General features: G+C 57.3%; 1 protein-coding gene across 1 annotated transcript; it reads right to left on the bottom strand.

Moving 5' to 3' along the window:
• Positions 1 to 4497: 4497 nt before the first annotated feature.
• NHLH1 (nescient helix-loop-helix 1) lies at positions 4498 to 10683 on the bottom strand. The gene is made up of 2 exons (XM_030473876.1): positions 10556 to 10683; positions 4498 to 7447 (listed from the first exon to the last, which is right to left on the bottom strand). Exon 2 carries the CDS (start codon positions 7051 to 7053, stop codon positions 6649 to 6651), a length of 405 nt encoding a protein of 134 aa, XP_030329736.1. The 5' UTR covers positions 7054 to 7447; positions 10556 to 10683; the 3' UTR covers positions 4498 to 6648.
• Positions 10684 to 13282: the final 2599 nt, after the last annotated feature.

Below are 13282 nucleotides of genomic sequence, written 5' to 3'. Positions count from 1 at the left end.
TTTGGGGTGGGGGCTAGGACAAGCCTGTGCCCCGTGGCCCCCGGGTGTCCCCACCCATGAAACTGGTCCATCGCCCGGCTCTGTCCCCGCGTGTCCGGCCCGGGATTAGGCCACGGCACGTGAGATTTTCCCGGTGCCGGGATCCAGCCCCGAGCCCCCCCCCCGCCCCGCCGCCCTCCAGCTCCTCTCCCGCCGTACCGAGCTGGGTGGGAGTGCCCGTCAGACCCCCGCCCTCCCTCCCCCCCACGACAAGCGACACGCGGGGAGGAGGGACAGGGGACAGCAGCCCCCCTCCAGACCCCTCCCGGGCAGAGAGGAGCCGGGGGGTGGCTGGAACAGACCAGGCCGTGCCCCCCGCAAGCTCCCGCCCGGAGTGTGAGAGTCCTTTATTGGGGGGGGTGTGGGGGTGTCGCAGGTCTTTGGAGCAGTACAAGCCCCTCTGCTGCTGAGGTGGGGAACCCTCAATGACACCTGCCCCCCCCCCCAGGGGTCAGAGACATCCCCCCACCCACCCAGAGCGCTCTGCAAAGACAGGTCCCCCCCACGGGGCCGTGGGAACCGCGGGACAAGAGCCACGGCGGGACCACGTCACTTGCCCGGAACAGCCGCGCCGGGCGCTTTATATCAATGAGCGAGGCTGGGAAGGGACCGGGCCCGCCTCCGTGCGCTGGCCAATGGCGTGCGCCGGGAGGAGAGCGCGGCACGCCATTGGCTGGATTTAAATTGCTTGTTTTGCCTTAATGGGGAGGAAGGTTTGGGGCGGGAGGAAGGGACCGATGGGGCGGGGGCTCATCCCATCCCATCCCATCCCATCCCATCCCATCCCATCCCATCCCATCCCATCCCATCCCATCCCATCCCATCCCTTCCAGCCCCGCAGCGATCCTGTGCTGTCTGAGCCCTGGCCCAGCTCAGCCCATGTGTTTTGGGTCCCTCTGGGTCACCTTCCTGCCAGTGTGTGCCCCAGGAGCCAAGGCATCAGGCAGGTGGTGTCCAGAAACATCCACAGAGCAGCCAGAAAAGTGTGGTCCAGGCTGGATTCTGGGTCAGAGGGAAGGGGTGACCGGAGCTGTAAGCTGGAGGCCAGAGCTTGGGGCACTTTGAGAGGGACCCCTGAATTTGGCCAGCTTGTCCCTCTGTTTTTAACTGAGGGTCTTGGCTATCATGGAGGAGCCCATCTAGGAGCCGTCATTGTGATTCCTGCCCTGGTGTGCCTCATGTAGCTTACACCGGGATACTTATCCCACTGTTTTCCTGCCTCTCAGCTGGACTTGGTGCTGCCATTGTCATGGGAAGCTCCAGCCCCTTCTCCGGGGCAGCTGGAGCAGCCTCAGGGCTGTTCCAAGTCCATCTCAGCCTCCACCTATGAAACAGCAAGGAGACATGTTGCTGTGTCCCACACCATCCATGGAGGTTTGAGGGAGGTGAATCCCAGCCTTTGCTGCTCCCACTGGCTTCTGGCACAGAGCTGGGTGGTCAGTGCCCCCCTTTTCACATGGCTCAATGGGCCAAGTCATTAGAGTGGCCCTCAGGTGTAACCTTGGGGGTACAGGAGCTGTGGCCCAGTTTGGGTCCCTGTGATCCACAGGGCTTGAGGGTCACTGGTGGATGCGGGCTCTCTCTGCTCTCCCTTCCCCCTGCAGCCAGCTGCCCTGGGCTGTCCCCTCACTCCTGTTCAGGCTCTGGGAGTGATTAATGGGCCCCCAGAGCTCGTTCCTGGCCAGCTGGGGTTGCTGGAGCCTCCCTGTCATCCGGGAAGGGCCGCATTGTTCCACCTTGTGATTTACAGGGACTCTCCTCCCTCTGCACCCTGCTGCTGGGACTCTGCGGCGTGCCCAGCCATGTGGAGCACCCAGGATCAGCAGCACACAGGGTGCTGGATGCTTCCCATCCATCATCTGGGGGTGAAGGACTCCCCAGAAGCAGCTCTGTCTTGCTTTGTTCTTTGGAATGACCTTCTGCAGAGCAGGGGAGACCTTCCAAAGCCCTCATACACGTCCCTGAGTGGTGCAGGAGGGCAGTCATGTCCTCTTATACCCACCAGACCCCTCTCCTTGCCCAGAGCTGCTTCACCACCCTGCACACCAACAACGGCAGGTCCAATACTCATCAGTCCCGAGGCAGCAGAGCTGGGCTTCCAGCTCCACAAGGAGCAGGGCAGAGGCTCTGGATGGATAACTCCAGAGATTAGGAGTCTAAAAGCAGGGTGCAGGGTGGCTGCCCTCTCCCTGCCCGGGTGGGATCAGCAACATCTAACCACATATGGAAGGATGGGATCAGATATTATCTAGTGAGACCCTTGTTCCTTTTGGGAAAGGGCCTGTCTCTCCCAGATGCCCATCTCCAATTGGCATTGTGGCCTGGGGGGACTTCTGTGCTCTGAGCCAAGCATGCAGCAAGCATGAAACAGAGGATGCTTTTGGGAAGGTCACACAGGGGCCATTTGCCTTTATCTCTTGTCCCGGTCCCAGCCCTGCCCGAGACCTGCAGTGGGTTTGTGGTGGGTCCCATGGCAGGGGACAGGGATGCTCCACGGCCTGGCTGGCAGGGGACAGGGGTACCCAACCCGGGGGGAAGGGGTGGGGGGGATAGAGGTCTTGTCACAGGGACCCAGCAGATGGCACTGGTGCCTCACAGAGGGGCTGGGGACACTGCTGCTGCCGCGGTGACACCCCCGGGACCAGGGCACAGGCAGGTTGAAACAAGGGATGTCATTCACCCTTCCCAACCTGGGCTGTCACATCCTGCCCTGGCTACTCCCTTTTGGGGGAGGAAGGGATGTGGGACACGGCCAGCAGCCATCCCCACCTCATTGTTCCCGGGGCAGGGACGTGGAAATGCTGCCGGGCAGAAGCAGCGGAGCTGTTCTGTTACACACGTGTCTGTCAGCACATGGAAGAGATCGCCCAGAGAAGCTGTGGCTGCCCCATCCCTGGCAGTGTTCAAGGCCAGGTTGGACACAGGGGCTTGGAGCAACCTGCTCTAGTGGAAGGTGTCCCTGCCCGTGGCAGGGGGTTGGAACTGGATGAGTTTTAAGGTGTCTTCCAACCCAAACCTTGCTGTGATTCTATGGTTCTATTTTCCATGGGTATTTTTCAAAGCGAAAGCCATTGTGAAACATTCCTTGCGCACACACCTACCTGTGCACTGGGACCGGTGTCCTCCAGCGGCCGGGAGAAGGATGGAAAGACAGAGATGTGTATGGGGAAGGAGAGAGAAAGAGGGAAATAGCTGTGGGAATAGGAAAAGAGTTGGGAAGTGTGTAGGAAAACGCTCAGGGAGGTAGAGGAGAAGCTGAGCTGCCTGTTCCCAGCCTGCCCACAAGCACAAAGAGCAGGCGAGGGACCCAATCTGTCGGAGATGACAGCAAGGCCAGAACCAGCATCTAAATTAGCATGAAGTGTTTCCATTGTGCAAGGCACAATGAGGACCATATGTCAAGGCCAGGGCTGACAGCCGGGAACAACGGGCCCTGCGGAGGTTTGGGAGCTGCTGCGCAGAGCTTACACTGCTCTAACCCATTCCCACCTCCCAGAGAGCGGGCGGGACAGAGATGGGATGGAGACAGGGTGGAGATGGGATGGAGATGGCCGCTGTGCATGAACATCCCTGTGTGGAGGCTGGTGCCGGTGGGGTTGGGAGAAGAGCTGGATCTGGATGCAGGCAGCAGGGGCATGGGGCATCCCAAGGAGTGAACACTGGGGAGAAATCCCTCTGCTGGGACATAAAGGGAACCCGGGAGGGCTGAGGTCCCTTTCCTTGCCCCACTGGAGCTATCGCCTGGTGCAAAGTCCCCCTTCATCCTTCCCTTCTCCCTCCCCCTGTTTATTATTTCCCTTTGAGGCAGCTCTGCTGAGCTGAGCTGCAGCCGAGGCCAATTGATTAGAGGCAGAAATTTGGAGCAAGTCGTGGAGCAGCTGCAACCTGCCCCCGGGGGCGCGCTGGATCCGCGCAGACAAAGGACACGAGCCACAAACTTGCTTCCCGGCACAGCTTGGGATGGGCTGAGGGAGCAAGGAGAGGGCTGGGGGACATGGGGAAGCGATGGGTGACTTCAGTGCTGGGGACGTGCTGATTTCCCAGGAGGACAGAGGAGGGAGAAGGTGATTTATTGGGTGAGGTTGGAGATGCTGATGGCTGGACCAGATGTCCTCATCCTTCTGCTGTCACCAGAGGGACTGGTCCACTCCAGGTTGGCTTGTCCCAGCAAACCTAAGCTGGGCTCAAGCGGGGACTGCAAACTCGGGGAAAGCCAAAGATGTGGAGTGAACCTGGACCTGTGTGTGTGTCTGGTGCTGGTCAGATTCTTGGAGCACCAAAAGGACCCATCCTGGTCCCTGGGCTGGAGCAGTGGGTGGTAACCTCCCTCCCACCACCTCCTGCCAAAGCCATCAACTCCTGCATGGGAAATCCACCACCGCTGGTGCTGAGCAGCACAAGGGATGGTTAAAACCAGCATTAAAAAGAAAGAAAAGGGGAAGCCGGCCACTCCAAGTTCAAGATCCCTCTTTTGCTGGCAGTTTAATTCATTTCCCCGTTCCCAACTTCCTTGTGAACTCATAAATACGAAATCCTTGCACAGTCTGAACAGCCAAGACAAACAGATGCTGGGGCACACCACGGATGAGGGTGGCTTGGCTGGTTTTCCACCGTGGTCATTCTGGGTTTGTTTTCTTGTTTTGTTTTCTAGTTTCCCTTTCCCCAAAGTGCACAACACAGCAAATAAATAATAATAACATTTATCAATAAATTAATTCAATAAATATCCTTGTGGTACAGAGACGTGGCTGGTGAGTGGAGGGGAAGGGTGGGCTGCCCTGCTCTGGGTTTGCTTGGCCACTGCCCCGCGGTGCAGGAATGGGGGAGCCAGCTCTGGGATGTGCTGCTTGATCCCTCTGGGATCCCCCATTCACTGATGAGTCCTTGTGAGACAGAGGTAGCGATTATTCCCTACTTTTATGGGGAGGGGGGAATGAGGTACAGAGTGAGGTGGCACTGGGAGCTGGCAGCAGAGACCGGGTGGGATAGAGCCAGGAGGTCTTGCCACTGCCAGTGCAAAATGAACTCTTAAACCAACCAAACCTCCATCAAAGCAAGGCAAAACATTCACTTCTGCAATGAGCTTTCCTCAGCCTCAGCCTGCCCTTGCTGGAGAAAAGGCTGCTTGGCTCTGCTTTCCCTTCCCGCTCCCACAGTGCTGATCCACGTTTGGGAGGATCGGGGTGAACCCCAGCTGCTGGAAGCTGGGAATGGGGCTGTGCCTCCTTCCTCCCTTCTCCAACCTCACCGCCCTGCCAGCCGCAGGTAAAGTGCAGTTTACCCCAGCACAGCACGTGCTGTGGAAGGTCACGCTGCACCAGTGTCATACTGGTGTAAATGGGGGGGGCCGTGGCACCCCAGGGTGAAGCCTCTTTACATGCGAACAGAGGTGGGTGCTGGTGTCCCCTGTGCTGGGGCACATGCCACGCTTGTGACCCCCTGCCCCCCAAGCCTTTTTCACCAGGAACACCAAAGGGGAGACAGAGGAAGAGTAGGGAGGGATGAAGTGCTGGTGCCCTGGGGTGGTTGTGTCTGTTGGTGCTACAGACCAGACCAGGGAGGCTTCACACTCACTATGCACTAGTGCAAAAGAAGGTTGGGCAGCAAAGCTTGGGATGCATGGATCTGGGGAGCAGAGTGCTGAGCTTTGGGGAGACCCCATGTGCAACAGAGGGGCTTGGAGAGCCCCTGGGTGCTGCTCCAGCCTGGAATGGGAGCTGAGCCGGCAGCTGTGCCGACACCTCGCAGGCAGCACAACAAGCACCCTTCTGTGCTCCTTCTCAAGGGGAAACCACCACTGTCATCCGTGGAAAGTGTGGCCAGGTCCTGCCAGATCTGCACCACACTTTGTGCTTCCTTTAGGGGTGTGAAAAGCCAGGGAGCTGCTCTGCGCCCGAGGGTGCTCCTGGGCCCAGTCTGATCGTCCTGGATCGTCCTGATGTGGTCCTTTACATGCCCAGCACGATGCCCAGGGGCAGAACAGCAGCGAACAGACAAAATGCCCACACTGGCTGTGCTGGTGGGGTGGCTGGTGGCAGAAGGCGCAGACAGACAGATGGACAAGCCCCCGGGGCTGCTTGGTGCGGCAGTGTTTCACAGATCTATTTCTTTGAGGCTCGTATTAAAGAGGTGACACACAGACAGACTTGGGCTCAGTGGCTCCTGCTGTGTGTTGGTCGGGGAGCAGATGGGGCGGACAGACTGATGGACTCAGGATCCAGTAGGCAGCATTAGTGGGATGTGCAGCAGAAGGATGGACAGAAGTTGGAAGCATACACAGCCAGCACAGGCTTCAGGCAGCAGATCCAGCAGGACAGACAGATGGCTGATGGACCAAACATCCAGCCTGACTCAAGCAGGATGGAAAGACAGACGGACTTGGGCTTGGTGGCGGGGAAATACAGGACATAGTTCAGACAGGGGGTAGAGCAGACAGCTGGGGGCTTGGTCCATTTGAACAGACGGATGAACACAGGCACAGCATTTTGGATGCCTAACACGTGGTTCAGGTCGTAGGTGGACAGACGGACTTGAGGTCTTGGCTCGGATGCCCAGAACATGTTCAGGTAGGAGATGTGCAGACAGACAGACGGACAGAGGCTGGGCGGCTCAGACGTCCAGCACATGGTTCAGGTAGGAGATGTAGCAAATGGCCAGGCGCAGGATCTCGATCTTGGAGAGCTTCTTGTCTGGTGGGAGGGTGGGCAGCAGCTTCCGCAGCTCGGCAAAGGCCATGTTGAAGGCCTCGACGCGGATGCGCTCCCGCGTGGCGTGGGCTGTCCGGTACTTGGCTGTGGCACGGCGCCGGCGCCGACGTTCCTCCCGGCTCAGGTGCTGCAGATCCTTCTTCACAGCTTCTCCTGGCTCGGCCACCCGGGACTGAGCGCACAAGCCGACAGTGCCGGCATCCTCCACGCTGCCCGTGTGGACACCACCGCAGTCGCTGAAGACGGACTCGGACTCGGAGTGTGTCGGGGGCAGGTCAATCTCTGTCTGGTCCGAATTGAGCATCATCTTTGCAGAAGAAGGGTAGACAGACGGATGCTTCAGGGATATGTCAGGAGGACAGACTGACCCAAGCACGATGTTGAAGCAGAACTGCTCTACTTTAAAGAGAAGGTCTCCCGCCTACAGCAAGCTCCTGGTTATTCTCCTCCTCTTCATCCTCATCACACACAGTCTCCGCAAGGGAATTTTGAGGTTTCCCCTTTTCCCTGGAAAACTCAATGGGTGGGCAACAACTTTCACTATAAATAAGGCGTGAAGGATGGCAAGATGCATATAAAATAAATAGATAGATAAGGAAATATCCCCTGTATGTGCTCAGAGGTCGTGGGCTCTTCCCTTGCAGCCGTGGCAGGACCCAGTTTTGGAGCTGTCAGGTGTCAGAGCTGGACTCCTGTGTGCTCTAGAAAACAGAAGCATAAGGGCTCTCAGTACAAGGCAGGCAGGGAGAGAACCTGGCTCTTTGCTCCCTCTGCCCTGCAGCATCAGTCCCAGACGGAGCAGGACCCCATCCTGGGATCGGCTCCGGGTTCCCGGTCATGGAGGATGGAGAGGAGCCGGTGGGGTGACTCTCGGAGAAGGTAGAAGCCGTTTCTCCTGCCTCTCTGGAGAGATGACAGGTGGTGGATGAGCGAAGGGGAAAACCAGACTGCAGGGGCGAGAGGAAGGGGGGCTTATTGTATACTAAATGAGCCCGTATGTCATGGATCCTGGCACCCCCGACATATGGAACCTAACACAGCTGCTTTGCTTGATGTGTCCAAATAGACGCTGGCTCCCCGCTCCCTTCGGGATGCTGCGCTGCTGGCTGGGAAATCTGCCTCTCCTCGCCCTTCTCCTCCCCCTTGCTGCCTTCCCTGGGTAGCTCCAGCACTAGGGCCCCAGATGCCTATGGGAGCAGCTCTGGGAAAAGCAGGTCTTGCCACAGGCGCATCTTCCCCCTGGGCAGGGAAAGGGAACAAACTTCAGATGGGGAAGCACTGCTGCTGGATGAGGCGGCAGCATGGCTGGGAAGCCAGCCAGGCAGAGATGTACAACATACTACCTCTCTCGGGCCTGACAAGCTTGTAATGAGCCATACGACTGAGAAATGGGAACTAAATGGACAGGGACAAGCGATGACTGGGAAAAAATAGTCCACATCCCATTTTAAAAGAGTGGTGGGGAGTGTTTTCAGAAAGGAACCCCATAAGATTATATAGAAATGTCTGCACGTCCCTCCTGAGCACCCCTAAACATATGATGCTGCTTCTTTGCGCGTTTAAACAAACACACATGTACACATCCACATGTACACACATACATTCCCCAGCACATACGTGCAAATGTTCCCAGTCAAAAACTCCTTTTCAAGAATCCCACATCCATTTATGCACAAGGATTTACACTCACGTGTAAATCTACCCCAAGTCAGGCATCTCTGCGTGCACACACACACACACATGCTCACCGTTGCACTGTGATACCCAGTTTTCACTAAAGAAACTACCCTGGACTTTTTTTCTGCAACACAAAACACTTTGAGTACAAGAGTAAAGGAAAAGGTTCAAATCTTCAACAAGAAGTTTAGGAAGCCTTTAGCCCGGAGCTGATGGAAGGGCTACTGGAAAAGTGGCAGTCAGGGTCCACAAGGCTTTGAGCTTGCGATAAACTGCACTGTCCTCATAGCACGGCTGAGTTTTGCATTCAAGTTCTGTCCCTGCCATCAGCTGCAGAGACAAACCAGGGACCAAGGACCACGACCAATGCGGGAGCATGGGTCTCAGGTTCCTGAATCAGCCCCATCTGCTGCAGCCATTCACTACATCTGTGACTCCTGCACCTTGTTTTACCTCCTCCATCCCCCTTCCGCTTTCATGTCTTTTCCCCTTCTGCTCCTGTCCCCTTCCCGCAGACCCAGAACCTCCTTCCTGGTGCAGCCCCATCCTGCAATTGCTCTGCCCTCAGGAGCAGCGTGTCCATGGATGAACCACCCAAAGCCAGCTTGTGGCCAGCGAGCAGTGGCAGCCTTCCATGGCCAGCCTGAGCTGTCACCATGGTGTGTCCCTGTGTGCTGGCAGCGCTGCCCCGCTCCCACTCTCAACAGCCATCCCTGGAGCATTGCTCCAGCAGCAGGGCAGGGATGCTGCTCCAGCCACAAGCACGAGCTCCGGAGAGGCTGCAGTGTGGAGAAAGAGGAAAGGTTGGCTCCAGGTTGACATGTGCCACAATGGCTCTGCACTTCCAGCTCCAGGGCCATGGTGAGGTCAGTGTGTGGACATCCAGGATCACGCTTTCATGTTCAGCTCCGCACTGGTGTGCGCAGCTTCTATGAAATACTCTCCCCGCCCTGCTCATAGGGATGGGGAACTGCATTAGCTCTCTTGCACTAGCTTCACTCATCTTCTACCTCTCTCCTACCCCAGCGCTGCTGCTCACAAAAACCAGGCCCATTCTCCTCTTGCTCTGCAAACTCAGGTGCTGCCTCATCCAACCGGGGCTGTGCCGGCAGTGCAGCCCACATGTGGGTGAGCTACCCTGGGAAGAAACCACAGAGGCTCTGCCGCCTTCAGCACAAGGCAGGGAACGACACAAACACCCACCTCCCGTCCCCTCCTAGGACACCAGCACCGAGGCACAAGTGTGTCATTTCACTCTGGAGTAAGAGAGACTGCAAAACCTCCTCCTCCGCAGGCAGAAAGGGATGGTGACCTGGCCCAGGAGCCACTCACTGCTCTGTCACAGTCCACGGAGGGCACAGGCTGTGGGACACGTTGTTGTTGCTGTCTTGGGATCCTTGTGAGTGAATTTAAGGTGTATGAAACACAGAAGGCAGGAGCCCTGCATGGGGGTCTCAGTTGCTGAAGGATGTTGGCAGGAGACACCAGACCATTTGCATGAAGACAAGTTTCAGTACTGGACCCAAATAAGCTCCTTATCCCGCTCCTCCTTCACTGGCTTAGTCCAGTCCTCAAAAAGCTTTTCCTTTGCACGGGTGACTTGTGCTCTGAGTGGCTCTTTATCACTCCTTCAGAGGAACTGTAAACTGCCACCTTCCTAAATTAATCTATCACAAGAAGCTCTTTTAAACCTACACTTGCTCCAGCCCTGCCTCCAGCAAAACCCCAGTAACACTTAAACCCCTGATGGGAACTGACACGTCCCATTTCCTTGCTTGCCCTGTTCCCTGCACTCCAGACCAGCGCCATAATGATGTTTGAAGACTCCCTGGCCATGTGAAGGGACCCACATGTGTCTGGGACCCACTTTCAGGCCATCTGAATGGAGCTTCCTTCTCTTTCTCCTGATCAGAAATCCCCCGCGCCACCACCAAGCCCAAAGCAAAGGATGCATCTGCAGGTTTGTGTATTAAACCTCAAGCCAAAGTTGAGCCCCCTTCCCTATGGATCTTCCCGCATGGACCACGCTGCTCATCTCACCATCCCTCTCCCCACCTACCACACTCCCATTCCAGCACCACCAAACCTCGCAGCAACATCCAGAGCACTACGAACCCATTCCAGGACCTTACCCCCAAGCCAATGACCATTCCCAGGCTCCAGCTTTTCTCTTCTAGGATGAAGCTCAGGTAATCCAGGGAGGGAGGAACCGCTTGGCTCATCCATCCATTGAGGAGGCAGAAAGTTTCCCTGCGTGCGCACTGTGTCCTGCTCCTTGGAATGGACCTGGGGGGTCAGGGAGAACCCCCCAAGAAGCCTTGGGGCCCAGGCATGCTACTTCTTGGGCAGGAGCATGAGCGGGCCACCGCGTGTTGAGATGGACACCCCAAGGAGGCATGTGCCCCATGGCTATATATACACCCCAGCCTCGCATGCTGGGTCCGACCCCGGCTGCCTCATTGGCCGCTCCGGTGCTCCCCCCCTCATAAATATTAAAGTCAAGAGAGGGGATGCCATTGGCTGTGCAGGAGGTTGGAGCCCCCGGGAGAGGAGGGAGGTGGAGGTTGGATGTGGTCCTGGAGGGTGGATGGAGGTGGTGGGCTGAGAGGGAGGGAGAAGGGAGGGAGAAGGGAGGGAGGAGGGTGGGGGTGCTCGGGGAGAAGGCGACATCTGTTCTCTGTGCATATTTCATAAAGGAGGAATAGAGAGATGGGAGTGAATGTGGAAAGGGGAGAGGAAGAGACAAGGCAAGCAAGTCCCTGCGCTGGGGTGGGATAAGGAGCAGCGAAGGCAGGAGAAGCAGGATGAGACTGACAGCTTTCCCAGTGGCTCCCAGTGATGCGCAGCCCCGCAGCCATGGTGTGGGTGTGCATGTCCGTGCTGTGTTGGCATGAACGCATGTCTACGGGCACACAGCTGCATGATGCAGGGGTCCATGGGCACATATATGGGGTGAGGGAGCACCGGTGGATGCTCCCAGACAGGCTCTACCAGCAGCAACAACTACACCGTAGGTCCTGCTCGGGAGCTGCTGTAGAATTCACCTGTAGTAAAGTTTGGGGAGGAAAGAGAAAAAAAGCGGTACCCAGAATACACAGGTGTTGCTCTGAAGCACTAATCTTCTATTTAACCACGAAACAAGGATCTCTTTGGTGGGTTAGAAATGATCTCTACCTCTCACTCTTTGATTCTGAATCTTCCTCTTAACCTCTGTCTTGAGGAAATCCGCTCTGGTTTGTCCTCACTAAACTCCCTGCTCTGAAATCCCTGCATCCGTGTCCCACACACACACACATCCCTCCCAGACCTTCCTGCAGTTTGCTTCCTGGAGCCTCCCGCTTCCATCTTCTCCTTCCACTGAGAGCTGGAGGTTTTGTCCCCCTTTTGCCTCCCCCCCAAGCCTTGGGGGCTGGTTCCCTGAGCCAGGCGAAGCCCAGGGATGGGCATTGGCACCTGGGTGATCTCCAGCCCATGGCAGGGAGCAGCAGATGGGCTCAGAGTTCGCAGGACGAGGCAGAGGGCTCAGGTGGTGGTGAGGAGCCTGCCTCACCATTGCTATGGCACCGATTAGAAACCAATATTCGCCTAATGAGCTCATGGCAATCGCCACATCCGCCCCGAGCCTCAGTGCGTGGTGCACAGCACGCCTGGGGAATGCATCGCATGCCTCATGCATCCATCACACACACACGTGTGGGCACATGAGCACCACACGCAGGGCCACACGGGTCTGCACACCCCTCACCAAGCCCACTGCACAGCCCACATCCCTCTGCCTATGCACACACATCCCCTCCTCCCTCTGCGTTCCGCCTGGATCCCTATCTCCCCTGAGAAGCCTGATGGGCTGTTTGTGGTTATTCCTCACTCCGCGCTCCCTGCACTCCTCTGTTCCCGTCTGGATCTCGCCTGCCCACCCCCAGGGCAGCTCCTCTCCCCCTGCCAGGACGCCAGCAGGGCCCCGCCTCTCTCCGCAGCTGATGCTGGGATGCTCCGGGCATCCTGCCGGGCCCAGCTTGGGGAGGAGGGGAGGGAGGGAGCGGGGCTGAGCTGACTCATGGGGACACCAGGTCTGATCCGTGCCGGCCTCGCAGTGTGCAGCATCCAGGTTCCAGCTCCCTTCAGCAGCCTCCCACTCAAGTTCTTCTCAATGCCTCAAGTGGAAGCATTGGCAGATCCATCCTCCCACCCTGGATCCTTTCAGGAGCAACGCACAGCGCTCTGTGGGACACAAACTGCCCGGCTTACCCACACAGCAGGGGACACAACCTGGTGCCAGCCCTCGCTGCCTGGCTGCAGTGACAAGCACCTAACGGTGACACTTCCCATAAGGTAGACACCTTAACTCTGCCCTTGCATGAGGCAGACTCGCAGCCTTCCTCCTCCCGCAGGTAAGAGCTGTTACTGCAGAGGCCCCTTCATCTGTCAGCATCCAGATATTGCACTGCCAGGAGGGAGGATTTCCTCTGGGAATATCCCTCAGCTTGGAAAATGGTTTCTCTTTGTCCCTGGGAAGTGTCCCAGGCAGGACACAGCCCTGATGCCAAGGCTCTGTGCACACACAGCTCACAGAGCCTTGCAAGAGCTGACCAGCAGATGGAAGAGGATGAAGCCACAGGTCTTGTGGGAAGGTGATGACAGAGCGAGAAACTCGAGACCTTCCTCCTGCAATCCAAGCCAATATTCCCCTCCATGGCTGCAATCCTCCCTGGTCCCTGCTCAGAGCCTGCATCCCACAGGACCTGCCACGGTCCCTGAGATTTTTGGCTGCTGCCTCATTCTCCACCTCCTCAGCAAGAAATTGTGAGCTTCAAATACCCTCAGGCTGGTGAAACCCATGTGATTTGGGGGACAGGGAA

This window comes from Strigops habroptila, chromosome 22, assembly GCF_004027225.2.
Source record: "Strigops habroptila isolate Jane chromosome 22, bStrHab1.2.pri, whole genome shotgun sequence".
NCBI classification, from domain to species: domain Eukaryota; kingdom Metazoa; phylum Chordata; class Aves; order Psittaciformes; family Psittacidae; genus Strigops; species Strigops habroptila.
Note: the sequence above shows the minus strand (reverse complement) of the source record. Positions and strands in the feature narration are given on the sequence as shown.

Excerpts from the sequence above, each read along its gene's own strand:
- NHLH1 (XM_030473876.1), bottom strand. The coding sequence starts at position 7,053 with ATGATGCTCAATTCGGACCAGACAGAGATTGACCTGCCCCCGACACAC.